General features: G+C 51.7%; 9 protein-coding genes across 9 annotated transcripts; 6 read left to right on the top strand and 3 right to left on the bottom strand.

Annotated features, from left to right (window-relative positions):
- Window positions 1-34: 34 nt before the first annotated feature.
- CORC01_04200 (uncharacterized protein) lies at window positions 35-678 on the bottom strand (the record flags this gene model as incomplete). The annotated part of the gene is made up of 2 exons (XM_022615848.1): window positions 35-525; window positions 579-678. Coding segments are annotated over 2 exons (591 nt in total), but the record flags the coding sequence as incomplete, so codon positions are not given.
- Window positions 679-1994: 1316 nt separating this feature from the next.
- CORC01_04199 (uncharacterized protein) lies at window positions 1995-2656 on the top strand (the record flags this gene model as incomplete). Its single annotated transcript, XM_022615847.1, has 2 exons — window positions 1995-2170; window positions 2227-2656. The coding sequence occupies 2 exons, from the start codon at window positions 1995-1997 to the stop codon at window positions 2654-2656; spliced, it is 606 nt and encodes a 201-aa protein (XP_022477592.1).
- A 513-nt stretch (window positions 2657-3169) lies between these two features.
- On the top strand, window positions 3170-3388 carry CORC01_04198 (uncharacterized protein; the record flags this gene model as incomplete). The annotated part of the gene is made up of 1 exon (XM_022615846.1): window positions 3170-3388. The coding sequence occupies one exon, from the start codon at window positions 3170-3172 to the stop codon at window positions 3386-3388; it is 219 nt and encodes a 72-aa protein (XP_022477591.1).
- Window positions 3389-4276: 888 nt separating this feature from the next.
- CORC01_04197 (major facilitator superfamily transporter) lies at window positions 4277-5304 on the top strand (the record flags this gene model as incomplete). Its single annotated transcript, XM_022615845.1, has 4 exons — window positions 4277-4494; window positions 4552-4904; window positions 4956-5019; window positions 5088-5304. 4 exons carry the CDS (start codon window positions 4277-4279, stop codon window positions 5302-5304), a joined length of 852 nt encoding a protein of 283 aa, XP_022477590.1.
- Window positions 5305-7302: 1998 nt separating this feature from the next.
- Window positions 7303-9851, top strand: CORC01_04196 (GMC oxidoreductase; the record flags this gene model as incomplete). The annotated part of the gene is made up of 10 exons (XM_022615844.1): window positions 7303-7379; window positions 7449-7674; window positions 7726-7844; window positions 7908-7955; window positions 8025-8151; window positions 8213-8349; window positions 8404-8687; window positions 8748-9463; window positions 9523-9659; window positions 9713-9851. The coding sequence occupies 10 exons, from the start codon at window positions 7303-7305 to the stop codon at window positions 9849-9851; spliced, it is 2010 nt and encodes a 669-aa protein (XP_022477589.1).
- Window positions 9852-10524: 673 nt separating this feature from the next.
- On the top strand, window positions 10525-11955 carry CORC01_04195 (FMN-dependent dehydrogenase; the record flags this gene model as incomplete). The annotated part of the gene is made up of 3 exons (XM_022615843.1): window positions 10525-10639; window positions 10694-10745; window positions 10803-11955. The coding sequence occupies 3 exons, from the start codon at window positions 10525-10527 to the stop codon at window positions 11953-11955; spliced, it is 1320 nt and encodes a 439-aa protein (XP_022477588.1).
- A 939-nt stretch (window positions 11956-12894) lies between these two features.
- On the bottom strand, window positions 12895-19518 carry CORC01_04194 (non-ribosomal peptide synthetase; the record flags this gene model as incomplete). Its single annotated transcript, XM_022615842.1, has 1 exon — window positions 12895-19518. One exon carries the CDS (start codon window positions 19516-19518, stop codon window positions 12895-12897), a length of 6624 nt encoding a protein of 2207 aa, XP_022477587.1.
- Window positions 19519-22257: 2739 nt separating this feature from the next.
- On the top strand, window positions 22258-24000 carry CORC01_04193 (MFS transporter; the record flags this gene model as incomplete). The annotated part of the gene is made up of 2 exons (XM_022615841.1): window positions 22258-22608; window positions 22660-24000. The coding sequence occupies 2 exons, from the start codon at window positions 22258-22260 to the stop codon at window positions 23998-24000; spliced, it is 1692 nt and encodes a 563-aa protein (XP_022477586.1).
- Window positions 24001-24387: 387 nt separating this feature from the next.
- CORC01_04192 (flavin containing amine oxidase) lies at window positions 24388-25780 on the bottom strand (the record flags this gene model as incomplete). The annotated part of the gene is made up of 2 exons (XM_022615840.1): window positions 24388-25439; window positions 25513-25780. 2 exons carry the CDS (start codon window positions 25778-25780, stop codon window positions 24388-24390), a joined length of 1320 nt encoding a protein of 439 aa, XP_022477585.1.
- Window positions 25781-26579: the final 799 nt, after the last annotated feature.

Genomic DNA, 26579 nt, shown 5'->3' with positions numbered 1-26579 from the left:
GGAGGGAAGAAGGAGAAGAGGAAGGGGGGATTTGTTATTGTTGTTGCCGAATGCGGTGATGGCGAATCGGATTAGGGGTGATGGAGGTAGGAGTCAACGAGTCGAAGCCAGAGTGATTGATGATGGGCGAGTTCGAAGTCGAAGAGGATGTGGCAGAAGGGATGCGAGGTGAGGTGAGGTTTAGGTGAGCCTGTGAGGTGAAGCGAGGCGAGGCGAGGCGGGGCGAGGAGTAAAGATTGCTGTTGGTGTTTTTGGGTGCGGTAGATAATGCACAGGTAAGGCAGGAGAGAGGTCGCTCTGGGGTCGTGATTTGTCGGTGGAGGTTCAAGGTTGGCGTGCAAAGACGCTCGTTCGCTCGCTCTGCTGGAGGAACCCCGCAAATTCCGCCCCCTCTCTTAGTTACCTTAGGCCTTTGGGGGTGGACACTGGACGGAGGGTACGTGTGTGGTGACTCTGGTGAGACAATCTGGCGCCGACCGGCTGGGTGGTTTGGTTGGTTAGCTAGGTAGGTAGTGGCTGCTGCTGCTGCTGCTGCTTGGTTTTTGGTGCTGGAGCTGCTGACAAACACGGGGTGGTACGGATAGTGGTGCAAGATTCCAAGTTGCAAGAGGAATCAATCCCGTGGGTGGGTCGCGGGGTGAGTGTCTGTCTGCAGGAAGAGGGCAAGAAGAAGCAAGCCCGCAGGGCAGGGGCCGAAAGGGGGAAGAGAGTAAGTACCTACAGCGAGGTGCCTGGGGTTGAGGATACTGAGGAGTGCAGGAGAGAAGAAGGGAAGGAGAAAGAAATTGAGGGTGAAGGGATTCCGAATTGATTACCTGCTCGTCTCAGCTGGAGGAACTGGGCTGAGCTGAGCAGTAGGTTCGAGTAGACGGTTGCTGAGGAAGGGAGGACGGCAGAAAAGGATAAGGGAAGACAATTGCCTTACGGTGGGGTACCTTAAGGCAGGGACCAAGAAAGGTAGCTTTAGGTAGTAGGTACGGATTGGATAACTCTACTGCTTCCTTACCTTGAGGTATTGTTATTGAAAGGACCGTCTGTGCCTGGTAGACTTTACTAACGGGATTCAGGGGGTGCTCTACAAAGAAAGAAAGCCTGTCTACGGAGTATCCGTAATGTATGGATCCGTACTCGGCTCGGAATACTCTGTGAGTTACCCTCCAGATTTACGAGCAGTGGCCAAGCTGGGACAGGATTCACGAGGGATGGGAATAGGAGACGCGCGAGGGGGCTCAGGGCTCAGGGCTCAGGACTCAGCCAGGACTCAGGACTCAGGAGGCGGTGCACTTTGGGCTCTGAGGAAGGCAAGAAGAAGAAGGGGGATGACGAGGATGATGAAATCGCTCGAGTCTACGCCTGGGGCCAAGCCTGTTCTGACACCCGCACGGTACGGGGAGAGCGACACAAGTATCCGGACCTTAGCCGCCCAAGGCGGGACATTTTGATCAGCTCAGACAAGAGCACAGTGCAAACCTATAGGCCCACACGGCAGAAGGGGGGCTTCTGGACAGGAAAATGGAAGACCATGACAGTGTGAACAAGGACGACACTGGGCCTGCCAAAAGATTGCTGACCAAAGCAACAACCCGTGTCGTTACCCCCCAATTTGACCATCAAATTGCCTCTCTTTTCCACCAACCAACCAGGTCTCTCAAAACCCCTGGCTGCCTCTTGCTGCACCTGGGCAACTGGGCAACTGGGCAACCGTGCTGATAGTCAACGTCGAGCCTCAACGGAGTCTTGACTAAGCCAAAGTCAACCCAGGTTGACATTAGACCTGCTTTGGAAATTGAGCATTAGGTACGGATACTGAGTACGGATACTGAGTACGGATACTGCGTACGGATACGGAATACGGAGTACTATTCATTGGCACCTACTTCCACCCCAATCTTGGGCTGTCTCCCGGATCATTGCCAATGGCCTGAACAGGAATTCCAAAGAGCATCAACATGACGTTCTTTCTTTTCAAGTCTTGGGCCGGATCACACATACATATGTCGTACGGCGTATCAACACATGGAGTGGCATCATCTACGGTGCATATGGACATATGGATATATGGTCAATTACCGACCTCCTTACCTATCCAAGTTGATTTGGATTTGCGGAGCTACCTGATTCCCAGGCAATTCATCTCGCCCCTCGTTCGCCAGCGGATCCAGGGCTATCCGTAAGCGGTTCGATAGTTCCTCGGACTGATGCCCCCTACGTCTAATATGTCTGTAGGAGCACCTGCCGTCTGCCGCCGCCAGCCGCACCGCCGTTGCCCCTGTCCGCAGAACACCAACAGATTGGCAAGTTAGGAGAGCCCGTTGCAACAGGCACGCTAGAGACGGGAGCCCTGCGTCGATCCGTTACAGCGTGGGCACGTGAGCCGGGGACCCCCATCAACGGGACGGAGCTGCACTGTGTTTGGCTTTTGCAGACCACCATCGAATCAAATCTGACCATAAGGAAACTGCTGCAAATTATGCCACAGCAAGCTGGCGCATTGTATGTCAAGTCTCGTCGCTCGCATGTACTCTACGGAGTTGACGGGGAACGAAGCCGCCGGTGGGGTGTGAAGCTTGGTGCTTCACATGTCACGTGCGAGCCCGGCGGCAGGCAAGCCGCAACGGCAGCGCTGAAACCGCGGGAGATGGAGATCACTGGATGATTCACGTGATGAAGACACGCTTACATAATGCTACGGAACTCGTCCGCCAGTCTCCATATTTTCCAGCCGGGTGGGAGCGGCGAAAAACGGGGTCTGTAGCGTGGCAACTGCAGGCCTTCACCGGACGCGTGTGAGCTCGGTGAGCTTTCTGCCCGCGACGACGTTGATGTGCCTTAAGTAAGCCCTTTAGGATGCAACAAGTTGATATGCTATACTATGTAGGAATGCGCCTGCAGGCCCAGACATCTTTGCCGAATCTTATCGGGGCAAGAGCAGCTAAACAAGAAGGATTCCACCCCTCCCCCCCCCCCGGCTGCCTTCTGTGCTTATGGAACAAAGTACGGACGGCTCCGGATTCTTCCGGCCGTCATGCCATGTTGTCCCTAATTATCCCGATTTGGCCATCTTCAAGATGTTGCCGAGGACGATAGTGAAGATCTATATCAAGTCAGGTGAACGACAAGTGTCTTTTCACTCCATCTATACCACACGTGGAAAAGCACCACACTGCCAATGACTGCATCAAAGGATAGCTCTACGCCCTCCCACGTCGCATTGGCGGAAGCATCAGTCTCGACAAATGCCCCTGGCGAGTATCCGAAGCCCGATGCAAAAGCCGTCGTAATGGCCGATGAGCATATCATTCCGGCCACTGTCCAACCAGTTCAGCTGAGCGAAGACCCCTCTGATGCTACTCCCCATACCGGCGCGGAGGAGATTCCTCCCGTGTAGATCATAGGATGGAAGCTCTCGGCCATCTTATTCGGCCACGCGACGTCAGGTTCGTTAACCTCTTTGGTTAATATATAAAGCTGGAGATTGTGCGTATATCTCTTCTTGTCCACCCTCAAGATCACCATCGTCAGCACGTCTCTAGTCTCCATCACCCATGCCTTGCATGGATTTGAGCAACGTGATTGAATCGTCAACTCGTGCCTGCTTCTTACTCTGGTAATCCTGCGCAGCGAGTCTCTCCTTCGTTGCGGTGCTATTTCCTGACACTGGCTAGGATTTTCGTCATATTCGCCGAGTCCAGTGACGTTCTGGGCAGAAAATTTGTCGTTCTCCTATCTTTGGCCATCTTCATTATATTCTTCATCGTATGCGGTGTGATACCGTCAAAAGGACAGCTGCAAGGCAGCCCGAGCCGTCTGTCGTCTGTTTCGGAGACTAACTTGAAGAGTAGCATGGTCTTCCGTACCTTTCAAGTCGTCGGGGCGTCTGGCATATATGCCATGGTCAACTTGATTAATCCTGAGCTTGTCCCATCCAAGGAATGGGATACAATTTTCGCTAGTACGTCGCTTGTCCTCGTCGTCAGCTGCGTTCTCGGCTTAGTCCTAGGAGGTGTCATCAACGATCACTCGAGTTGGCGATGGGTCTTTTTACTCAAACGTGTTCCTCTCCCTCTCCCCGTGCCTCTTCAACTGGCAGATCGTACGACTTGTACTTATCATCGATCAGGGTAATTCGCCAACGGGCACTTTTGCAACCCCTCTACCCGCGTTCCTTCTGCCGACCAATTTTCCGCACCAGGGCCGCGGGGTAAGGCAGCCAAGCATGCGTGACAAGTTGGCCGAAGCCGCAATCGCCTAGGTGGACTTTGTGGGAGCCGTCCTGATGCCCTCAGCTTCAATCCTTCTCGTCTTTGGCTTTGAAGAGGCCGGCTCAAGATATCCGTGGAGTAACCCCGTCGTCATTTCTACGACTGTGTGCGGAGGCTGTCTGTTTTTGGTCTTCGTTGCATGTGACTATGTGGTTGGCACGCCAAAGTACCCACTCGAGCCTGTCTTCCCTCTGCAGCTTTTGAAGGATCGACACTTCGTTGGTCTGTTTCTGTGAGTCTTCTCCAACTTTGCTGTAGCGCCGAGGCGTAGCTCACTAGTGGTGCCCAGAACCGCCTTCTTCACCGGCCTGCCATTCATAACAGTCTTGATCAAACTTCCGCAGCACTTCCAAGGAGTCAACGGACTGAGCCCCTTTGCTGCGGGCGTCGATACACTGCCTCTTCTCATCAGCTCCCCGCTTGCTGCCGCAGTATCTGGCCCGCTGGCCACGAAGATGGACATGCCGCCTTTCTATCTCTTGCTATTCGGGGCGTGCATACAGATGCTGGGCAAAGGCCTCGCCAGCTCCGCAACCCCCGTCAGGTTGAGGGACTTCCTGGGGGTTGAAGTGTTTATGGGCTTCGGCTTTGGCATGGCAGTCCTCCTCTATGTCCATTTCCTGGTCGAGAGGCAGGGCCTTGGTGGGCATCACCTTGCAGCCGTCATATTTCCCCCTGACGAATAAAACACAGCCGTTGTAATGGGTGCTGTGACACAGCTCCGGAAATTGGGGGGCACCATTGGCTTGGCCGTGGGGTGAGTGTTCCTCTATCAAACGTGTCGTCTCACGTTGCTGCAAGTTGCTGATTCGTCTGGCTCTGCAGCGCGACCATTTTCAACAACCACCTCGCATCCAGTCTCCCAAACTATCTCACCCCCTCAGAAGTGCCAACCAATTCCGATTCGGTCCCGGTCATCGACAGTTTGCCAGCCCCCACACGGAATGCCGTCCGATCCGTGTTCAGCGAGGGTGAGAACAAACGGCTTCTTACCATGCTCTACCTTAGCGCGGTCGTCCTCGTATCCCTGACTCTCATGTGAGACCAGAACCTTAAACGGGCCCGTGACATGAAGAGGTACTGATTTATCCAGACATTGGAACGTCTCAATGTCGTAAACCATTGCGATACGAACATCGGCCAAGCTTTGGGACGGTCCTACCCTTAGGGTTGGAAGGTTCAGACGTCGTGAACACCTCATGGAGCTACACACAAAATTTGGAGAAGGAGGAGTCCAGCGGGGAAAACTGATGCTTGATAAGAAACCCAATTGAGGGCGGCGATCTACGCACGAGAGTCGACGGATGCCCGGGGCACCGATGCCACGGGGGCCGCAATCTCGAAACGCGCGTTACCACCAGAGTAGTCACAAGCACCACCGGGAACATGTTCCGAACGGCACTCTCCAAGTCTCCACAACGGATAACCTCGAGAGGAACTACGACACCAACTCTGCTCTGCTGCATGTGCCCAGCATCCAGCATCCTGCAGCTTTGCATGGTTGACGGCCCTTGAGAGGAAACGGCGACACACGCTGCAGAAGCGATTCGCTGTCCTGCAACACTTTCGCCCCCCCGCAGCTATTTTGATTGCTTCAAACTCTCTAACATGCGAATATTGCCCCCGGGAACGTTGGAGAGGGGTGGAGAAGCCGGCTGGGCAGAGCTGCAAAAGCCTCCAATCGTCAGGCTCGATCTAGCCAAGAGAAGGCACAGCAAGCTTAGACTTCAGGTCTGCGACGACAATTCGGGGATATGTCGGTGAGTGAGCTGGACGTCAAGATCTCCTGACTCGTTATTCCTATCCTTGAAGCCGCCTTTTTCCTCATCTGGAAAGCCTGGGTGTAGGGGGTTAGCCTGCATCGAGAGGTTGGAGGAGTATGACCAACGGGCTAGACTTCCCCCTCTTCCCCCCTCCCTCTCCCCATCTCACCCCCAGACGTTGAATTGCGGGGTGCAGAAACGCGGGGGGGAGGGGGGCGCGGCAGTCGACCCATGGCCCGGATAATGACCAGTCCAAAGTTAGTATCCATACCAGTTGGACCGGGAATATCGGGTCTGGTTGTGTGTCCGATGCAACTGTGCGGGGGACTCAGAGTGAAGTCCGACCCATACTCATACTATCCTTGTCATCTATGCTTGGAGCTGTCTGTCTCATTCTGAAAGAGCTGGAAGCTCCCAAAGTGGGATATACTGCACTGATTCGGGGTCCAAGGTTCGCGGTGCGGCTCAACTTGTAAGGGAGACCAGGCATTGGGCTTTCTCAGGTTCTCTTGGCAAGTTGGGCTTGCACTACTCCGCACATTCCACCAATTGCCAGCTTCCGTGGCGCCCGTGGTGGGCGAAGACTATCATCGGGCATGCGGATGTCTGGATGCTCGCATCTTTTGGGGGGAGCATCGGCAGTGAGGTCTCCTCCACCATCGATCTACGCAACAATGGACAACGGCGTATCAATGGCATCGCATGGAGCTGATGGTCCTGCGTCTTTGTGTCGTCGAGTGCGGGGAAGCTGGGAAGCATGTTGATCGGGGAGCATAGCCATGCCGCTATGCATTGGCTTTGGGTCATACACTTCCACAGACGCGCGTCGGTGATAGGTCGCGAGCCAACAACGACACCGGATGACACGGACTCTGCATGCTTTGGACCAAATCAAGTCGCGAGACCGCGGATATCCTGGGGGGATAGTCCATGGCTTCCCCTCATCCTCATCCTCCTTGCCTGATCTATGGTTTGAGATCCTGGAGGGGCTGGAGTAAAGTCGGGGTCGAGAACCATCCTGCCAGGACGACGAGGGGTAGCAGCGAGCAAGCACGGATGACTTATGCATTGCATCCTCCCATCTCTATTCCATCTATTTAATGACCGCCCCGACGGCTTGGAATTCGTCTAGAACGTCACTTTCATCTTACGAACGGATTAGTAGTGTTACAGTTGACCTGGCACGGTGTTCACACCGCTTTGACAACTGCTGCCTGAACTATTATTATTAAACCAGATACCTCGACCCCGTTCTCTTCTGATATTCCACCGGAATCATGAGCGGAGCTATTCCGGACGAGTTCGACATTATTGTCTGTGGTGGGGGTAGTTGTGGTTGTGTTGTTGCTGGACGGTTTGTCTCATCTGTTCAGATTGACAGTTGTCAGTGGTAGTTCTAGAACAACACTAATATTTAACGTAGGCTTGCCAACTTGGACCATAACCTCAAGGTGCTTCTCATCGAAAATGGCGAGAGCAACCTCAACAACCCGTGGGTGTTCCGCCCGGGCATTTACCCACGGAACATGAAGCTAGACTCCAAGACGGCCACGTTTTACGAGTCCAGGCCGTCAAAGCATCTGTCTGGCCGCTCGGCTATTGTGCCATGCGCCAACATCCTCGGCGGAGGTTCGTCGATCAACTTCATGGTCGGTATACCGTCATCACCATAGAACAACACTCACTGACGAGTGGAACAGATGTACACCCGTGCATCGGCCTCCGACTACGATGACTTCCAGGCAAAGGGCTGGTCTACCAAGGAGCTTCTGCCTCTCATGAAGAAGCACGAGACATATCAACGAGCCTCTCACAATCGGTAAGTTGCTACAGCGAGCGACTGTGCGGCAATTGAAACTTTGGTTAACGTGCAATGTCTCAGGGACACCCACGGGTTCGACGGGCCCATTAAGGTTTCCTTCGGCAACTAGTAAGTTCAGCTCCCCGCAGAGTAGAACCGTAATGGAAGAATCCGAAACAACTGACCGTCGTCACACAGTACCTACCCCATCAAGGACGATTTCCTTCGTGCTGCTTCATCCCAGGGTATCCCTGTCGTCGATGATCTTCAGGATCTTTCAACTGGCCATGGAGCCGAGCATTGGCTCAAGTGGATTAACCGAGACGTGAGCTCATTCTATGCCATAAAAACATGTTGAGAAGTGAGTGACTGACCATTCCTGTCAGACTGGCCGACGCAGTGACAGTGCCCACGCATACATCCACGCTACCCGGGCCAAGCACTCTAATCTTTACCTTGCCTGCAACACCAAGGTCGACAAGGTCATCATCGAGAACGGCCGGGCTGTCGGTGTGCACACCATGTAAGTGATTCCGCCGATGAATATGGTTGTGCCAATCCTGATTTTGAATGATAGTCCGAGCAAGCCACTCGTCCCCAGCGAACTCAAGGGACGGACCTTTAGAGCCCGCAAGCAGATTGTTATTTCCGGCGGCACACTCTCGTCCCCTCTCATCCTCCAGCGCTCTGGTGTTGGTGACCCCGAGAAGCTGCGTCGCGCTGGCGTAGAGCCTATTGTCGACCTCCCTGGCGTTGGTCTTAACTTCCAGGACCACTACCTCACATTCTCAACCTACCGCGCGAAGCCCGGCACCGAGAGCTTCGACGACTTCGTCCGCGGAGACCCCGAGACCCAGAAGCGTAAGAAAAAAAATTACCCTTGTGTCGTCGAATGGACTGCCAGACTAACATGAACTTCAGGTGTCTTTGATGAATGGAACATCAAGGGCACTGGTCCTCTTGCCACCAACGGCATCGAGGCAGGTGTCAAGATTCGTCCTACTCCCGAAGAACTTAACGAGTTCGAGAAATGGCCCACTCCACACTTCAAGGACGGCTGGAAGTCGTACTTTGAGAACAAGCCCGACAAGCCAGTCATGCACTACTCGGTCATTGCGGGCTGGTTTGGCGACCATATGGTCATGCCCCCAGGCAACTTCTTCACCATGTTCCACTTCCTCGAGTACCCCTTCTCCCGTGGATCCACCCACATCACCTCGCCCAACCCGTACGACGCGCCCGACTTCGACGCCGGCTTCATGAACGACGAGCGAGACATGGTCCCCATGGTCTGGGGATACATCAAGTCCCGCGAGACAGCCCGCCGCATGGATGCGTACGCCGGAGAGGTCGCCAACATGCATCCCTTCTTCTCGTACGACTCGGAGGCTCGCGCCAGGGACATGGACCTTGAGACAACCAACAAGTACGCTCTGCCCGGTAATCTGAGTGCGGGTATCCAGCACGGCAGCTGGACTCAGCCGCTCAACGAGGCGGAGAGCAAGGCGGATAAGATCAAGACTTTGTCGTCTCACTGCGTTGATGCTCGTGATGAGCTCAAGTACAGCTCTGAGGATATTAAGGCTGTTGAGGAGTGGGTTAAGCGCCACGTTGAGACTACCTGGCACAGCCTGGGAGTAAGTTCCCCAAGTATTTGCAATCACACATGCGGACATTAGCTCACTAAAGTTTCCAGACCTGCTCTATGGCTCCCAAGGAGGGCAACAGCATCGTTAAGCACGGTGTCTTGGACGAACGCCTGAACGTCCACGGCGTCAAGGGCCTGAAGGTTGCCGATCTTTCAATCTGCCCCGACAACGTCGGCTGCAACACGTAAGTTCATCTCCCTCCTACACCAAGAAATCGACGTTCCTAACACCCCATAGATATTCCACCGCTCTTCTCATTGGCGAGAAAGCCGCCATGCTCGTCGCCGAGGACTTGGGATACTCTGGCCAGGCCCTCGAGATGAAGGTGCCCACATATCACGCGCCCGGCGAATTTGTTCTTCAACATCGTCTCTAATTGGATGGCACTGGTTCTGTTTGACCCTTCCTCCACAAGATTGGATGTATGTACGAGACCACAATACCTTGCGACTTGTATTGCTTTGTGTTGCTTGTATTTTGCCGATAGTCAAATCTCAATATTGTCAAATATGCCTGATGAACTGTGAAAATTGAAGGTGCTGGTATGCATAGGGTGTCGTTCTGAGGTGGTTCCGGTAGCCTATTGATGCGGTGCTACGTCCGGGTACTGGCAAGGATTTGGATTACTATCGGGGGACTTTGAGACACTAATCTCTTAGCTCGTGTGGCACCAGTGAATCGGCAGTCTACTTTAATAGTTTAGAACTGATCTGTTGTCTGATTGATATCAAATCATTGAATTTAGTTTGAGCGGAGTGAGTGTAAGCCAACAAAGGTAAGCTAGCGAGGACCGGCACGGACGGCAGGGTTTGTGGAACTATTGCGTATTTTGGCTGATGAGCTACAAGTTACGTCATGACTGGACCTGTCCTTATATCATCTCTAGGTGTACACTTACTAACCTATAAGACACACTCATCAACTTGGGTAGAGTAATTGATTTCAAGTGTGAAGGATAACTATTTGCCAAGCATATTTACCGTATTTGAGTTGCTGTTGAAACACCAAGCTTGACCATCTAGCAATCGAGTTCTCTAGCAAAGTGAAAAATGTCGGACCCCAACTCTCCTCACAACAAAACCCGCGATACCCCAACTTGGGGTCTCTATCAGCGGGAGAACTTTTGGAAACTGAATGAAGGCGAAGTTCCCCAGTTCAATACTCGTGGGTAGCTTACAGAGGTAATGCTCATCTTGATCAAGACTGACACAGCACCAGACCCTGACAAACTTGAGGAGCTTGCCAAGCAGAAGTTAACTTTGAACGGATGGTATGGGTTCATATGGAAATCTAGTCCAATCTTTTCCGTTTTCTAACAAGATCCAAGGTACTATGCATCTTCGAACGCGGGCCTTTCGCACACCCATCTCGCTAACCGGCAAGCATTCTTCCGGCACAAGATCGTCCCTCGCCAGTTGGTCGATACCAACGAGCGTTCGACCCGAACCATTATTTTCGGCCACGAGGTTTCTGCTCCCTTTGGCATCGCTCCGATTGGCATCAACAAGATCTACCATCCACAAGGCGAGCTCCCTGTCGCCAAGGTAGCCGGAGAGCTGGGTATCCCATACAGCCTTTCGACGGCTGGGTCCTGTCCCATTGAGGAAGTCGCCCAAGCCAACGACGCTGGGCGCGCTTCAGCGACCGAAGCTCAGTCCGCAGGCCAATCAAAGATCCCAGAGGGCCCTCGTTTCTTTCAGCTTTACATGCCCCACGATGACGAACTCACCATCTCCTTGTTGACGAGGGCTCACGAGTCCGGCTTCACGGCATGCATTCTCACTACGGATACCTGGCAACTGGGATGGCGACATGATGACGTCGCAACGTCGAACTATGCCTTTTACCGCGGCATCGGCGCCGATCTGGGCCTCACTGACCCCGTGTTCCGCAAACGACTCGCGGCCGAGGGCATCGACCCGCAAAAGGAACCCGAGAAGGCGGCCGCGTTGTGGATCGATAATATCTGGCACGGCCGCGCGTGGTCCTGGGATAAGGCCGTGTGGGCGCGCGAGCAGTGGCAGAAGATCAGTGGCGGCAAGCCGTTTTTGATCAAGGGCATCCAGAGGGTCGACGACGCGGAAAAGGCGGCGGATCTGGGGTTCGAGGGTATCGTCGTGAGCAATCATGCTGGAAGGCAGGTTGATGGGGCGATTGCGAGCTTGGATGCTCTGGAGAAGATTGCGGAGAGAGTTGGAGATAGGATTGTTGTCACGTTCGACAGTGGCGTGAGGGGAGCGGCCGACGTAGTGAAGGCGCTCGCGCTCGGGGCCAAATTCGTCTTCATTGGAAGGTTGTGGATCTGGGGGTTAAGCATCATGGGGGAGCACGGGGTAAGGCATGTGCTCAGGGGTTTGTTAGCGGATTTGGATATCTTGATGAATGTGGCCGGGATTCAGAAGGTGGCGGACATTGACAGGGACTTGCTTGAGTCGTTACCCAAGTCTTACGGCCTAATTTCCGAGAAGAGCAAGTTGTAGACCGAGATCGTGATACACAAAAAAATACAAGGGTCGATCACACGGATTGTATAGAACAAGTTGTACACAAGTGGGCTAGGGTCCATGGCATTGACAATGCCAGCAGTGGATCGCAATATAGCTCTGCTCAAATTCAGGCTATCGTACTTGAAGTTATTCGTAAAGCGGCAATAATGGTTGCCAAGGCATGACCCGAGTCCTTACTGCTCTGAGGTCGTTTGAGACCCGAGGGTTTGCCGTGGCTCCGTATACTGGCAACTTGGATGGTACACGTTCCAGCTCGGAATGATCTTGGAACCCAATAATCACCGGGCCTATCCTTGAGTTGTTCCGTTGCTCAAAAAGAAGGAAGCGTTTCTCCTCTCGTTGATGAACATGCGGCATCGAACTTCTCTAGTCTGTTCAGCAAACCGGAAAACTTACGGTGCCTCCCAGCATTCTCCTTTTCGGTCGATGACGTCTAAAAGTGTGCAGATTGCTCGGTGGATGTTTAGTGCAAAGAACTTGTCTATGCCGGAACTTGCGCCACGTTCATTTGCAAAACTGGATAATTGAACCTCCAACAGCCGCGTTCTCCAAACTCTGTCGATTCCGAGGGACTGTGCATGTTAATAAGCCCTTAGAAATACTATGATTATTTCTACTTCTCATGACAATCAACTCAAGCAATTGCCACCCTCATTATGAAAGTTGTTGTGCGCGACTCACCTCCGTTTCAAAGCAGCGTGCATGGTTAAATAGCCTCTAATCAAGATGCACCACAATAAATGAACCACGTTGCTTGCCTTGGAATTGTAAGAAACGATGGATTGAAACTTCTACCGGTTTTCTGCATCCTAAATGCCGAAGCTCAAATGAAAAAAAAAAAAAGTACTATAAATACCTCTGTTCCTCTCTGCTACTACGTATCCCCCAATTGCGATCTTCAGCTTGTCAAATTTACATGGCTTCTGATGAGGGGCTAGGTGTTCTTAACGGTGTGACCATGACCGAACCTGCCAGCTTGACGCCCTCGCTACCATGTCCCAAAAGTTTCTTGTCGGTTGATGCCTGGTTCCAAACCGGCGTTGTTGGCGTTCTTGAAAAGACAGTTGGCCTAGGAACCGACAGCGCAGGCTCGCTCGAGCTATCCCCATCCACGCTACTCGTCCTACTTGTTTGCATGTATCCGATGGCGACCAGATACCGGAGGCTCTTTCTGAGGGCTGATTTCACCATGTCTTGGTGCTCAAGCTTGTCTTCTATCGTCATCGCCCCCAGAGGCTGACCTAGTCTGCCACCAGTGTCGTCGACGAAATGAAGAACAGGCCAAAGCCTGTGAGTTGGCCCTTTCGCTTCGACCTCTTCGTGCAGGCTGCGCAGCCACCGGTTGGAATCGGTTGGTTCCATGAGACGGCCTGTTTCTTGCCTGACAATGTCCCAGTACTCTCCCAGAGTAAGACCGTTCAGAACCTTCTTGACAATGGAATGTTCTCCACTACTTTCACCGCCGAAACAGCTTTCGAGAATGGTCTTGGCTACAAGATCGACCCCTGCAGCGGCAAGCCACAGGTCGCGCTCGCCATTGTCAAAAATCCCAATTTCCATTGCGCTGGCTGTTACTCGCCAGAGGAAATCATCCGTGTTGGAAATACCATCCGAAGAGCTGCCCATGATGAGGCCAGGTTTGACAATTGTGACCAGTGAGCCGTAGCCAGCTTGGGTTAGTCGCTCAGCATAGCGCGCAACAAGAACTTCGGCAACGAATTTGGTCTGACTGTAGGCCGGATACGAATTCAGTTCTGCAGCAATCTCCCCAACATTGTCTGGAGAGGTGGACAAGTGACCACCAGATACGTAGGTTAGGCGAATTGGACGAGATACCGTCGCCTTTGTCAAAGCTGTCAGAATGTTGACTGTGGAAAGAATATTGGCCGGCGTCAAAGCCTGATAGTCTGCCATCCAGTTGACCACCGCGCCGTTGTGCACCACCGCATCGATCAAGTCGCCATCAACGCTTGTGCCATCCAGACGATGCCATTGTGCGTCTGAAAGACCAAGGTGAGTAACAGATAGGTCGCCGTGCCAGACTTCGATTCGATCGATGTACTCTTCATGCCACCAGCTGCTGCCACGCACAAGAGACAAGAGTCGATCAGTGGCATGGAGAGAATCTTGGCCTCGGACCAGCACCACGACCCTCCGAGTCTCAGAACGTTGCAGGAGCTGAGCCAGCAGTTGGTTGCCAAGAAATCCGGTTGCTCCTGTTAGGAAAATGGTCTGAAGGATATGCCCGGCATCCGTTCCTGACCTTGGCAACGGCAAAGCTGTGAGTGTTTGATCATGAAGTTCAATCTCATGCAACAAGTCGATAGTTTTATCCTCGTCGGAGCATTGCTGATCATCAAGGATTAATTGAGCAATATCTCTCACAGTTGCCGCGCTGTTCATGTACTTTTGGATAGGGATGCTGACGTTGTAAGATTTCCGAATGAATGTCGAGAGGGAGATGACTTGGATAGAGTCCATCCCGGCGTAGTAAGGGTTGAAATCGTGGCCACGCAAGGCTTCTACTCTCCCAGGATCCCCATTCGACAAGAGTTCGGCCAGCTTGTTGCTGATACTCTGGGCGACATATTCGTTGGCCGTAAGTACTTCGGCGTCTCCCTCGACATTGGTGCTTCCTGGGTTTTCGACAATGCGCAAGGTCGAAGCATACTCCTTGAGTGCGCGCCGATCGAGCTTTCCAGTCGGGGTAAACGGGATGTGTTCGACTGGGATGAAGTGTGAAGGAACCATATAGGCAGGAAGCACGGAAGCCAATTGTTGCTTCAAGCGATCAGAGAGCCCCTCGATAATGTCCTTTGTCTCTGCAAACCCGAAGCCTTGATTCGGCAGCTGTATAAAAGCAACCAGCGAGTTGCCTGAAGAACCAGAGAGCATGATGGCGTCAACTGCGACAATGGAACCTGATGGCAACAGCTGCGCGAGTTGATGTTCCACTTCTCCAGGCTCAACTCTTTGTCCGCGAAGTTTGATCTGCGCATCTTTCCGTCCAAGGTAAGATATCGAGCCATCAGAGTTTAACATGCCAAGGTCGCCCGTTTTGTACATTCTTCTGACAGTACAACCAGCCTGAAATTGAGTGATCCAAGCTGGATTGCCGATGAATGACTTGGCAGTCTTTTCCGGATCCCCGAGATATCCACGAGCGATACTTGGCCCTTCGATCAAAATCTCACCGATGCTGCCGATGGGTGCCAGGATGTCGTGGTTATTTGGATCAACGATCCAGACGAGAGTGTTGCTTCCATGGCCAATAGAATCTGCCTTGAAAGTACCGCTGCTGGCATTGGCGGTAGTACAGACACTGCCTTCGCAAGGTCCATAAGCATTGATGAGCTGCACGACCCCAGACCACTTCTCAAGACTATCCATGGCCATAGCTTCTCCACCCATGCAGATAGTTTTCATACCGGTGAGATCCTTGGGTTCGAGAGTTCGCGCGAAGGATGGAGTGAAGAAGGCCCAGTTCGCCTGAGATCTCGTAATGAAACCTGTGAGATCATTCATTCGTTCTTCGTCAGACGGTACACAGATGCAAGCTCCAAGAACGAACGAATTGGCAATCTCAATGATGCTGACGTCGAAGACGTGAGCGGAGAATTGTAGGATTCTAGACTTCTTGGACATTTGCATGCCATCAGAGTGAGCATAGGCCGCTGAGCATAAGGTCTTGTGCTCTTGGATAACACCCTTAGGCTTTCCAGTGCTGCCAGACGTGAAGAGAACGGTTGCGGCATTGCTTGAGGTAACTTCGTGATTGGAAAAACTAGGAACCCCAACGTCCTCGAGTTTGGTGAAGAAACTCGAGTCAACGACAACGGTGATAACATCCAGTTCAAGAAACGCATCTGAATTGGCTCTGGAAGCAACGACCACGTTTGCTTGAGTGTTTTGAATGATAAATCTCTTCCGCTCTGGTGGATGTGCCGGATCAAGAGGTACCATCGCACCTCCAGCTTTGAGAATGGCAAGCATTGAGACGACGGTATACATCGACTTTTCGAAGCAGTATGGGACCATAGTTTCCGGTCCAACACCCAGTTCCATCAGAACTCTAGCGAGCTGAGATGCCATTTTGTCTAGTTGGGAGAAGGTGAGAAGACCATCCCATGCGAAGACGGCTTGGGAGCCAGGTTGCGTGCGTACGTGTTCTTCAAAGATGGCGTGAACACACGAATCAACCGTTTGGGGTAGGTATTGGTTCCACCTCTTGATGTCAGAAAGATCATTTGATATCGGCTTGTTGAAGAAATCCTCTAGGACCTGGTCTCCGGAGGACGCCAGGAACTCAAGAGCGTTTTCGAAGTAGTCGACAAGGCGTTCCATGCGGGGGGCTTCGACAAATCGAGGATCGTAGTTCACATTCAGAAAGACTTCATGCTTTCCAAGATTGCATTCAAACATAATGGCGTGGGATCTGAACTTGTCAAGGTCCTGAGGCCTGTCGAAGCCGATGAAAGGATCGCCTTCCATAGCCATGTCGACTTCTGGCTGTACGATCATCATGGTCTGGAAGTCGCAGGCTGATCGGCATGAAGGGTTGATGCGAGCAATATTTTGTATTCCCATCTGCTCAAAAGGAATCATGTTGATTGTGCTCATCTGTATGCTGTCAAGCAAGCCGCGGACTGTGGTCGTGCCCTCGCATCTTATCCTCAGTGGAACAGTAGCGATGATCGGCCCAAGAATGGACTCAATGTTGTCAAAAGGAGCATTTCTTCCAGAGGATGTAACGCCGAAGACGACATCGTCAGAGTTGCTGAAGCGACTAATGACCAATGCCCAAGCTGCTCGGAGCATTGTAGTCGCCGTGGCATTCGTGCTTGAGGATAGAAGAGGAACATTACGGCGAGCGAAAGCTTGTCCTTGATGCTCCTTGGCTCCAACAATTGCTGCTGGTTTCCTCGGGAATGACGCGAATTCTCCTCCTTCAAAAACCGAGCTCCAGTATCTCGATGCAGATTCCATGTGCATATTCTTGAAGTGCTTGATAAACGCGGGAAAAGAGGATTCTACGGGCTTCATTGCACCGTGAAACGCATCCCGAACTGATTGCAGAGTGATGCTAACGGCTTGGCCATCAGTCACAGCATGATGCACCGTCCAGATCATATGAGAAGCGTCCCCGTTCGAGGCATAGACAATGCCGAATCGATTGAGTGGTACTCCAAAGGTGGAGGGTGCGTCCAAGTCCATCTTGAGGTACTCTTCGAGGTTGAAACTTTCATTCCAAATCAGATTCTCTCGTACGATGACTTGAAGTATACCTGAATTAATGGTATCAACCAGACGAACACGAAGCATTCCATGAGCTCTTGCGACAGTCTCCCAAGCCGTTTTCAACCTTGCGATATCAATGTCGACGGCGAGGTCAAGAACATATTGTACCAAGTAAGAGTTGGATGTCGAAGAAGACAGTGCCATGAGACCTTCTTGTAAAGGAGTACAAGGAAAGGCGTCTTCCACGTCCTCTGTGTCAATGACACATTCGGAGGAAATCTCGTTGAGCACTTCTCCCAAACTTTCTTTATCGAGGAGCTCGAGCGGTTGTATTTCAACTGTATTCTTCCTGAACTGAGTCAGAAGTTGGCAGAGATCATGCAAGGAAGGACTCTTGAAGATCTGAGCGACGCTCAACCCTAAGCCTTTTCTGCGAGCAGCAGTTACTAGGCTGATGGCTGCGAGCGAGTCCCCACCAAGACGGAAGAAACTGCTTGTAGCCGTGATCGCGGCAGAATGTATTCCAAGCACTTCAGTCCATAATTCTCGCATGAGACGGAGCTTTGGTGTCTCTTCAACCTGCACGATAGACTCAATCTGAGTGAAGATGTAGAATTGCTCGGCGGTCAGAGATGCGGCTTCGCGTCGGAGCCTCTTGACGTCAGCCTTGCCATTCGGGCTCAGAGGGAAGTCTGAGAGAGGGATATAGATTGATGGACGCATCCATGATGGCAACTTCTGAGAGATTTCTGCTTCGACCTGAGGAATGGCTTCTAGGAGTGGCAGGTGTCGATAGGTCATGATGCAGTTTGACGTATCGGCTGTGTTGCTGTCAGATGTCCTTCTTAAGCAAACAAAGGCGACGAGAACTTTAGACTGCGTCTTGTTGTCTTGGGTAGGTCGACTGAGCACATCTACAACGACTTCAGGGGTGCGGAACGCCGCTCGGAGGTGGTATTCGACCTCAGAAGCTTCCAGACGTTGCCCAGATATTTTCAGTTGCGTATCCTTCCGTCCTTCAAAGTGGATTACACCATTCTCGTCGAAGCGACATAGATCTCCAGTTTTATACAGCCTGGACCGACGACCATGTTTGGCAAGCCAAGGCGGGTCTCGGACAAAAGCTTGATTTGGACCCTCGTTATCCGCGAAGTTCAGATAGCCCCTTGCGAGTTGTGGGCTCTCGAGGAGGAGCTCGCCAGCTGCTCCCAGGGGTGACAAACGATTGGGATCTTCGGGGTCGGTAATCCAGCAAAGCGTGCCTACGCCACGTCCAATCGTTCCTATCTTGGAGGAAAGCGATAAGGGTTGCATGGTAGAGAATACCGTATTCTCAGTAGGACCGTACCCGTTAATAAGATTGCGTCCGGGCGCCCACGCCTCGATGTTGTCTTGGCCAAGGGGCTCGCCGCCGATGACGACAGTTGTCAAGCCCGGGACTTCGAAAGGCTCGAGCAGACGAATCACCGAAGGCGTGAAGAATGCCCAGTTCACTCGTTTCTTTTGAATGACGGCTGTGATGTTGTCTAGCCGCTCGTCGGTGGATGGTATGACTATGCATCCTCCAAACGCAAGTGTGGTCAGAATCTCTGCGATGGATGCATCGAAAGTGTGGCGAGCATATTGAAGAGCCCTGGTGTTTTGATTGAATCCCGTCGCCTTTCCATGTGCCATGACACTTGCAGCGCACGCAGAGTGGTCAATCATCACACCTTTGGGCTCTCCTGTGCTTCCTGAGGTGAACATGACATAAGCCAGGTTCCAGGGGCGTACGATCGGAACGCTTGGAGAAAAAGACGATGTGTCTGGTTGGGCCCAGGAGTTGTCCAAGCTGAATACCAGATGAGAGAGCTGAAGCAGACGCTGGGAATAAGTTTTGGAACACAGAGTGACCTTGGCTTTGATCTGATCCAAGATGGAAGAGATCCGACTGTCGGGCTGTGAAGGGTCCAAGGGAACAAATGCACCGCCGGCTTTGAGAACAGCCAAAGTTGCCACAACGTTCCACATGCTCTTGTCAAAGAATAGAGCAACGGTAGATTCGGGACCGACGCCGCGCTGGCGAAGCTCTTCGGCAACTCTCGAAGAGATTACATTTAGTTCCGCGTACGACATCTGACCGTCCCAGGCATCCACAGCTTGGCTGAGAGGGGATCTCCCAAAGTGTCTTTCGATCATCTCATGCACGCTAGTATCAACATGATCCGGAGATCGTTGATTCCAGTCAAGACATTGTTGGTAGTCGAGGTTATTCATGAGCTCAATCTCAGAAACTTTGGAATATGGGCGCGAGACCATGTTCTCCAACACTTGGCGAAAGGTGGATACGATGCATCTAGCTTGCCAATCGGATAGACAAGATGATGTGTATTCGCATCTCAGTATAATACCCCGGGTAAAGTGATCCCAATGGGCAGTGAAGAGCACTTCGACCTGAACTTGGTCAACAAGAGTCATAGAACTATGATGGGCTGCAACCTACATCTTGGAAGACGCCTTTAACACTTGCTAGGGAAGGCGTGTTCTCGGAAGTTTCAAGATCTTCCTCGAGAGCCGAGACAGATAATGCGTGTCTGTAAATAACTTCATCTGAGGGCTGAGGCATTTTTCCGTTGCCAGGTTCAGTTTGGAGCAGAGATAACACTCTATCACATCGATCGATGATTTTGCTCCATCGCTGCCAGACTCTTTCTTTCCCTTGAAACGCCAAGCTGATGCGTCCAGCGGGCGAGAATGCCTGCAAGCATATGGCGCACGCAAGCCGAACAATGGAGGAGGCTGAGCATTGAGCTTGCTCCTCGAGAATCTGAAACTTATGGTGCTGAAAGAAGATTACCTCGACAGACTTCGAAGATGGATAATGAGCGTGGTGGATTGAAGATGCCATTCTGCCTCGTAGAAAGAGCTTGAAATGGTGATATTGAACTTTTGAGAGTCCAAATTTGAGTTCTCTACCAAGATCAATAAGTCAGAGAGGGATTCTGAGTGAATCGAATTCGCGGGTAGGTCTGAATGAGGGCTGGTTATATTACCCTTAAGACTCCTTTCTCGCGTCCCATCCTCATCAGATCAGGGAAAATGATCATGCCGGCCGACTTCCAGGGATACTCAGAGGACGCCACCTCCGAGGTTCGACTGTGCCCCAAAAATCAAAATTTCTTCATCAAGCTGATTCCATCATCATAGCATCCGAATTGGCCAAGGCAAGGGCCTCGGATACAAACTCCTAGCGCTTGGGGGTTGGGACGATGGTGGTTGCCTAGCTTCCATCCTGCCGTGCAACCACCTTCATCACATCCTTTGAGCTTTCTTCACAGTGCTCCTGAGAGCCCACGATGACCAGATGATAGTTTCACCACATTTGTCATCGTTAAGAAGCTAACTTTGTGAAATGAGGTAAGACTGTGAGCGATTCGTCAGCATCGCGATGGCCGGAACGGCGCAGTCGGGAAGAGGAGGACTGGACCCACGCCCTATCCAGGGAGCATCCAGCGGGGAGGATACGGAGAACATTAGAGGCCAATCTAGACCATCGGGCAAAGATGACAGGAACTTTTGAATGTGTACAGCCTCTATCCTGTTTCAGGGGAACGGTCGGGATGTTGATCCCTCCACGCCAATCCGGCCATATTCCTCGGGCGAGATTGTTTTTCAACGACAAGCTTAGGTACAAGAAAGGCCAATCACCAAACAGGGAAGGGAAATCAACCTTGAGATACAATGGTGTGTTACTTTTACAGTGCTCTCACCGATGCGGAGTTCTGATTATTTACTCAGAAAGAATCAAGAAGAACTTAAATCAATGGGTTCATCAAGTAGAAGTGTTAGTCATCGAGACAGGTTGTCGTATCGGTTCCATTTGGATCCCAGGTGAGACAGCAATGCAGCATGACCACGTCGATAGTGACTGATTGCAGCTACACATGCAGTTCGAGAGTGGGCCATATTATACATCTTTGAATGTTGGCCTCGGCTAGCAATTAGGATTGGTTGTTTCTTTGCGGGCGTTGCAATTCCATTCTGACTGCCAATCGAGTCTGGACTAGCGAGCACACCAGATGGGATTTGTTAACCGAAATGACCGCATGGAACGGCAGATCACAGCAGAAGAATCTTGTTATTCTCTGGAAAGTCAGGAATAGTCGAAATTCTGCAATCCGGAAGCCCGATCCTGCCAATCAATTTGAAAAGTGAGACAGTTATGGAGACATTTGGCGCGCTTGGGTCATTACGTCCTCTTGTGTTTCGAAAGACTCGGTTGAAGGATGAGACCGCTCGTAAACAGCTTCCTGTTACGGTGTCTTTTTTCCCAGGGTGTAAATCTTTTTTAGAAGTGATTCTTTGTATCTGACTGGGCTGAACCACAGTTGCGCCGCAAGGATCGACGCTAAGAGTTGCGCAACCCATGCCAGCCCAATGACAATAGAGATCACAGACCCAAGGCTATCCGCGGGTCTTAGAAGTGCTGCATTTTGCCTCATACTTCCTCAACGAGCACGAAACCAAGACACCAAGCTTCCCGGATGTCTGTCCGGCGACCCACAACCCCATGGCTGTCGGTCATGCCTGGATCGAGGGTGCTCCGCCGATGGGATCGATGGTATACCGTTTTGGGATGTCGGCCCCTCCAGTTCCTCCAGGCTGCAGTTCTGGATCACCGTGATCTGTTTCTACTGCCTAGTGTAAGCACTGTCTCGGCCTACTTTTCCGGCGGGCCAGGATGCTGAGTGTGACAGCCCAATGTGATAGGATTCATGCTCGTGAGAGCTATTCCAAGTCAGCTCTTAGATCCGTAGCAAACTTTTGCCCCCTCAATGTGACATGGTATTGGGAATATTCACTTTCTGACTAGGGAATGTCTGATGGTACGTTGACCAATTATAGCTATCCTCAGCACAACGAGCAATATACAGACCCGGCCATGCCAGCTTATGTTTCCTTTGCGTATTTACTAAAGAAACCCAGAATGATTCCTTTTGAATCTTCAGCCTACAAACACATTTCATGATGGTACCATTCCAATCAGATAAAACGACAATGACTCATGCTGACCCGAAAGAACCCCTTCCGTCGTCCTCTAGCAGCTCAGGCCACGCCTCTGTTACTGAAGAAAGAGGTACCGACGTTGATGAAAAAAAGGGCAATATACTGGCGACTGTTGAGAAGGCCACAGAAGCCGATGAAGCGGGCAATCTGGATGACGCCGACGATACAGGCGTGGAATATCCCAAAGGCCTCCGGCTGGTTTTGATCATCTTCGGACTTGCCATGGCCGTGTTCTTGGTCTTCCTTGACATGACACTCATTGCGACGGCTATTCCGGCTATTACGAACCAGTTCAATTCCCTTCAGCATGTTGGATGGTATGGCTCAGCCTACATGCTCAGTGTAAGACTCAACTTACCAAAACTCTCATCATGTCTGCTAACAAAACCCAAGCTTTGCTCGTTCCAACTGATCTACGGAAAGTGCTTTGAGCTCTTTTCACTGAAATGGACCTTTATGGTGGCCATCGCATTCAGAGAGATCGGCTTGGCAGTCTGTGGAAGCGCACCCAATTCAATTGCCTTCATTGTTGGCCGAGCCATCACGGGGATTGGTTGCAGTGGCATCATCATCGGCGCCTGGGTGGTCCTCGCACACAGTGTACCCATCCGCCAGCGCGCTGTCTACACTGGATTCCTCGGCGCATTCTCAGGAGTCGGCGGCATCATTGGACCTCTCATTTCCGGAGCGTTGACCGATAGTCATCTCTCCTGGCGGTGGGCCTTCTACGTCAGCATCCCGCTCGGAGTCGCAACGTTGGCATTGATCTTCTTCTGCTTTCGCCCACCGCAACAACCCCATCATGAACATCCCAAGACTCTCAAGCAGAAGCTCATGGAGTTTGACGTTCTCGGGCTCTCCATCTTCTTTGCCTGCATGATCTGCCTGCTCTTGGCCCTGCAATGGGGTGGATCCCAGTTCGCTTGGAACAGCGGACCCATGATTGGACTGTTGGTTGCCTTTTGTGTTTTGCTCATCAGTTTCATCGGCGTGGAGACGTGGAAGGGAGACAAGGCCGCGTTGCCCCCTCGTTTGATGAAGATGCGGAATGTCGCCTTTGCTTGTTTCTACGCTGCGTGTGTCGATGCAGCTTACTACACCGCTGACATCTGGCTACCAATCTGGTTCCAGGCCATTAAGGGGGATTCTGCCAGACAGTCTGGCATCAAGCTCGTTCCCTATGTTGGTGGAGAAGTTCTTGCCGCTCTAACCGCCGGCTACCTTGTCACTTTCACAGGGTGGTACAACCCTTTCATGCTTATAGCGACCGTCCTGGGATCTGTAGGTCTTGGCTTGATGACAACCTTTGAGATCGACACCGGCCCGAACAAATGGGTCACTTTTCCCGTTATCGCCGGTGTCGGAATTGGTTTGGGATCTCAACAGCCGATGATGGGTGTTCAATCAACACTCACTCTTTCCGACATACCTGCTGGCACAGCTGCTGTCACCTTATTTCAGAACCTTGGACCGGCTATCCTGATGTCTGTCGCGAACACCGTCTTCGCCAATGGTTTGACGAAACATCTGCATGGCACAGGAGGGCTCGATGGACAAACGGTTGCGGATATGGGGGCTACCAATCTCAAGGAGATGATTCCCCAGGATCTACTTCCAGTCGTCATTGAAGCATATAATAAGGCTCTCAAAGAGGCTTTCATGGTTCCAATGGCTGCTGCGGTTATCTCCATCATCGGAGTTGTAGGCATGAAGTGGGAAAAGCTGCCTGCGTAGACCAAATTCTAGGGTATTAATTGGTACCAAGAGAACAGCCCGTCGGTCTAGCATATGTAAGGTAGTTGAAAGAGGTGGACTTGTTCCTTTATAATGATATATAGCAGGATGCTGAACTGAGCTTGACGGTGTTCAAAACCGCGCGCCCCATCCTCGGTGACTTTGGCCACAACACACGCCTGCTGCAACTTCACCAAAATCCAGCCATCGGCACGGAACCATTGGGCAGTAGAATGGTATTTCAACGTCAATGAAACCAAAGCACATGAGATTATTAATGCTACTGTATTCTGAAAACAGCCCATGAAGAAGACATTCAATTTCATTAGGAACTTTTCCCAGAATAAGTTTGAAACTGTGTTACCATCGTCGACGTTGCCTGGGTCATCAGGCAGCTGCCTCGGCGCAAGGTACAGTAGCTCCTCTTTTGAGCCCATTCGCGGCTAGGATACGCAGCGCGGCGGCTTCCCCACTCCAGTACGCGCCGGTCGTGGTACCCAAGGCTATGAACGGTGCAGTATGCTCACCGGCGAACCAGATGCCTCGTTCGGGCAGTCCAGCCCGCATTACTTGGGCGTCGAGATCCAGATGGATCTCCTGGTCTTGGTGGCTTCCGTTCCCCCTCGTACCATTCTGCTCCTTCGTCGCTGGCTTGTTCGTGCTCTCGCTGACCTGAAAGTTGGTGTAAGATCCGTTCCCTGCCAAGTCGTCCCCGTGCCAATTCGTGGCGAGAATGGCCGAGGGCACACAGTTCGCATGACCTCCTTGGTAGTTTGGAAGACGGCTATAGTAAGGTTGAAAGAAACGGTCTAGGACATCGAAGTATTCGGTGCTTTCGGGAGTCAGACCCTGGATAAGAGAAAGTACATACTCCGCACAAGGATCATACGTGTATATGAGGAGCGTTGGTTTGGCATGAGATCCGAATACTACCGGTGAGGACAAAGGAACCATCTCGATGGGCCAGTGTCTCTGATCGGTGGGCACGTACTCTGGGTTCAAAAAGTGGGCAAAGCTGGGGAAGACGCCGTCTGCTTCCTGGTGTACCTGGCGTTCGTCAAGATGCGGCGTGCAATTCGGTTGCTGGTTTTTGTTGGATGCTGCATAGCCATCCCAAAATGCGACCGGAAAAGTAATATAAACCTTCTCAAGACTGCTGTAGGAGGCATTCCTGACTGCCATCTGGACGCGCGGCGGCAAGGGAGGAGTGAAAGAGGGTTTCCCACTCTTCAGACAACCCAATGGAACTGTTACCACCACCTCGTCGAACTCAAAAACGTCATCAGATGTCCTCACTATGACTTTGGTATCATGAGGCTCGCTTGATGTGCTTTCAATGCTTGTTACCACAGCAGACAGATGAATATCAGCACGTGCCTGGGCCGTCGCGGCAACGGCCTGAAGAATGGTGCTATGGTTCTCCATGACGTAGAGATTCTCTAATTTCCAAAGGGTCAAACACTCTGGTCAGCAAAGTTCTCTGCAGAAAAGAAGGTCTCAAGGAAGTTTTACCACCATCAAGGCATTCCTCAAGCCAAAACCACTTGAGGCTTTGCCGTTCCCAGGAATCTCCGATAAAGGAACCCCACATCTCCGCTAGTAGGAGAACACGGGCCTGTTGATCCTGAGGTAAATCTCCGTCGGCGAGCCGCTCACAAAAGAAGTCCTTGAGGCTCCGAGCTGAGTCAATGGTTGTACACTCGCTGTTGCTGTATTTGAAGGCATCTTCGATCAAAGACCAGACTGTATCGAGTCCCGGGTCGGCAATGTCCTTGGACATTGTGTCCCCACTGGGTCCCAAGATATGCATTGTATCAGCTACAGCGCAAAGTGAGGTATTGCTTGTTTTTGCCAAGTTGAAAATAGGGTTGTTATCTGTGCCGTGAATCCAATTGGGACCCCTTTTTCATGAATCCGTCAGTAAACCTCGAAATGAGTTGTTAGCTTCATGTCTTTCAGAATGACGTACATATCAACGGTATGATGAAGCAATTTAGACTGATGTATCTGGATATGGCTTGGTCAGCAAGAGTTATGTCCTCTCGTCTGCTAGTTCATGCCTGGTTCAACTTACCCGGCCTCCGATCCTATCTCGGGCTTCCAAAATTGTCACTTTGGTTCCTCCATCGATGAGAAGCTCCGCACATCGTAGACCAGCCAAACCAGCCCCGATTACCCCGACGTGAGGCTTTTTGCTAGATATTCCGCGATTTCGGATTGCTGGCCTTGTCTGAAAAGACTGGAGCAGATCTCTGGAGTACAACAAAAGATCCTGTTTCATCCGTGGCACGATCCCTGGGGCAACAAAGCCTGCACTTGAATGGTTCCGGCCTTCCATGCTGAGAATAAAGATAACATGAGAAAACGAACGCTCGATCTGAAACAGAAGTATCTGGCCTGATATTTACGTGCCTCCAACTGCTCTCCTGATATGACTGGAGAGGGCAAGCTGTCAGCCAACAACGGAACACTTACCTGATTTGTCTTGACTGTGCCGCAAACCACCAGTTCATGATTGGCGGCGTTCTTCGCCTCTCACACGGATATCTCTGGTAATAAGCACTTCTAAGTGTGATAAT

Source organism: Colletotrichum orchidophilum (genome assembly GCF_001831195.1).
Source record: "Colletotrichum orchidophilum strain IMI 309357 chromosome Unknown Scaffold_27.1, whole genome shotgun sequence".
In the NCBI taxonomy this organism is placed as follows: domain Eukaryota; kingdom Fungi; phylum Ascomycota; class Sordariomycetes; order Glomerellales; family Glomerellaceae; genus Colletotrichum; species Colletotrichum orchidophilum.
Note: the sequence above shows the minus strand (reverse complement) of the source record. Positions and strands in the feature narration are given on the sequence as shown.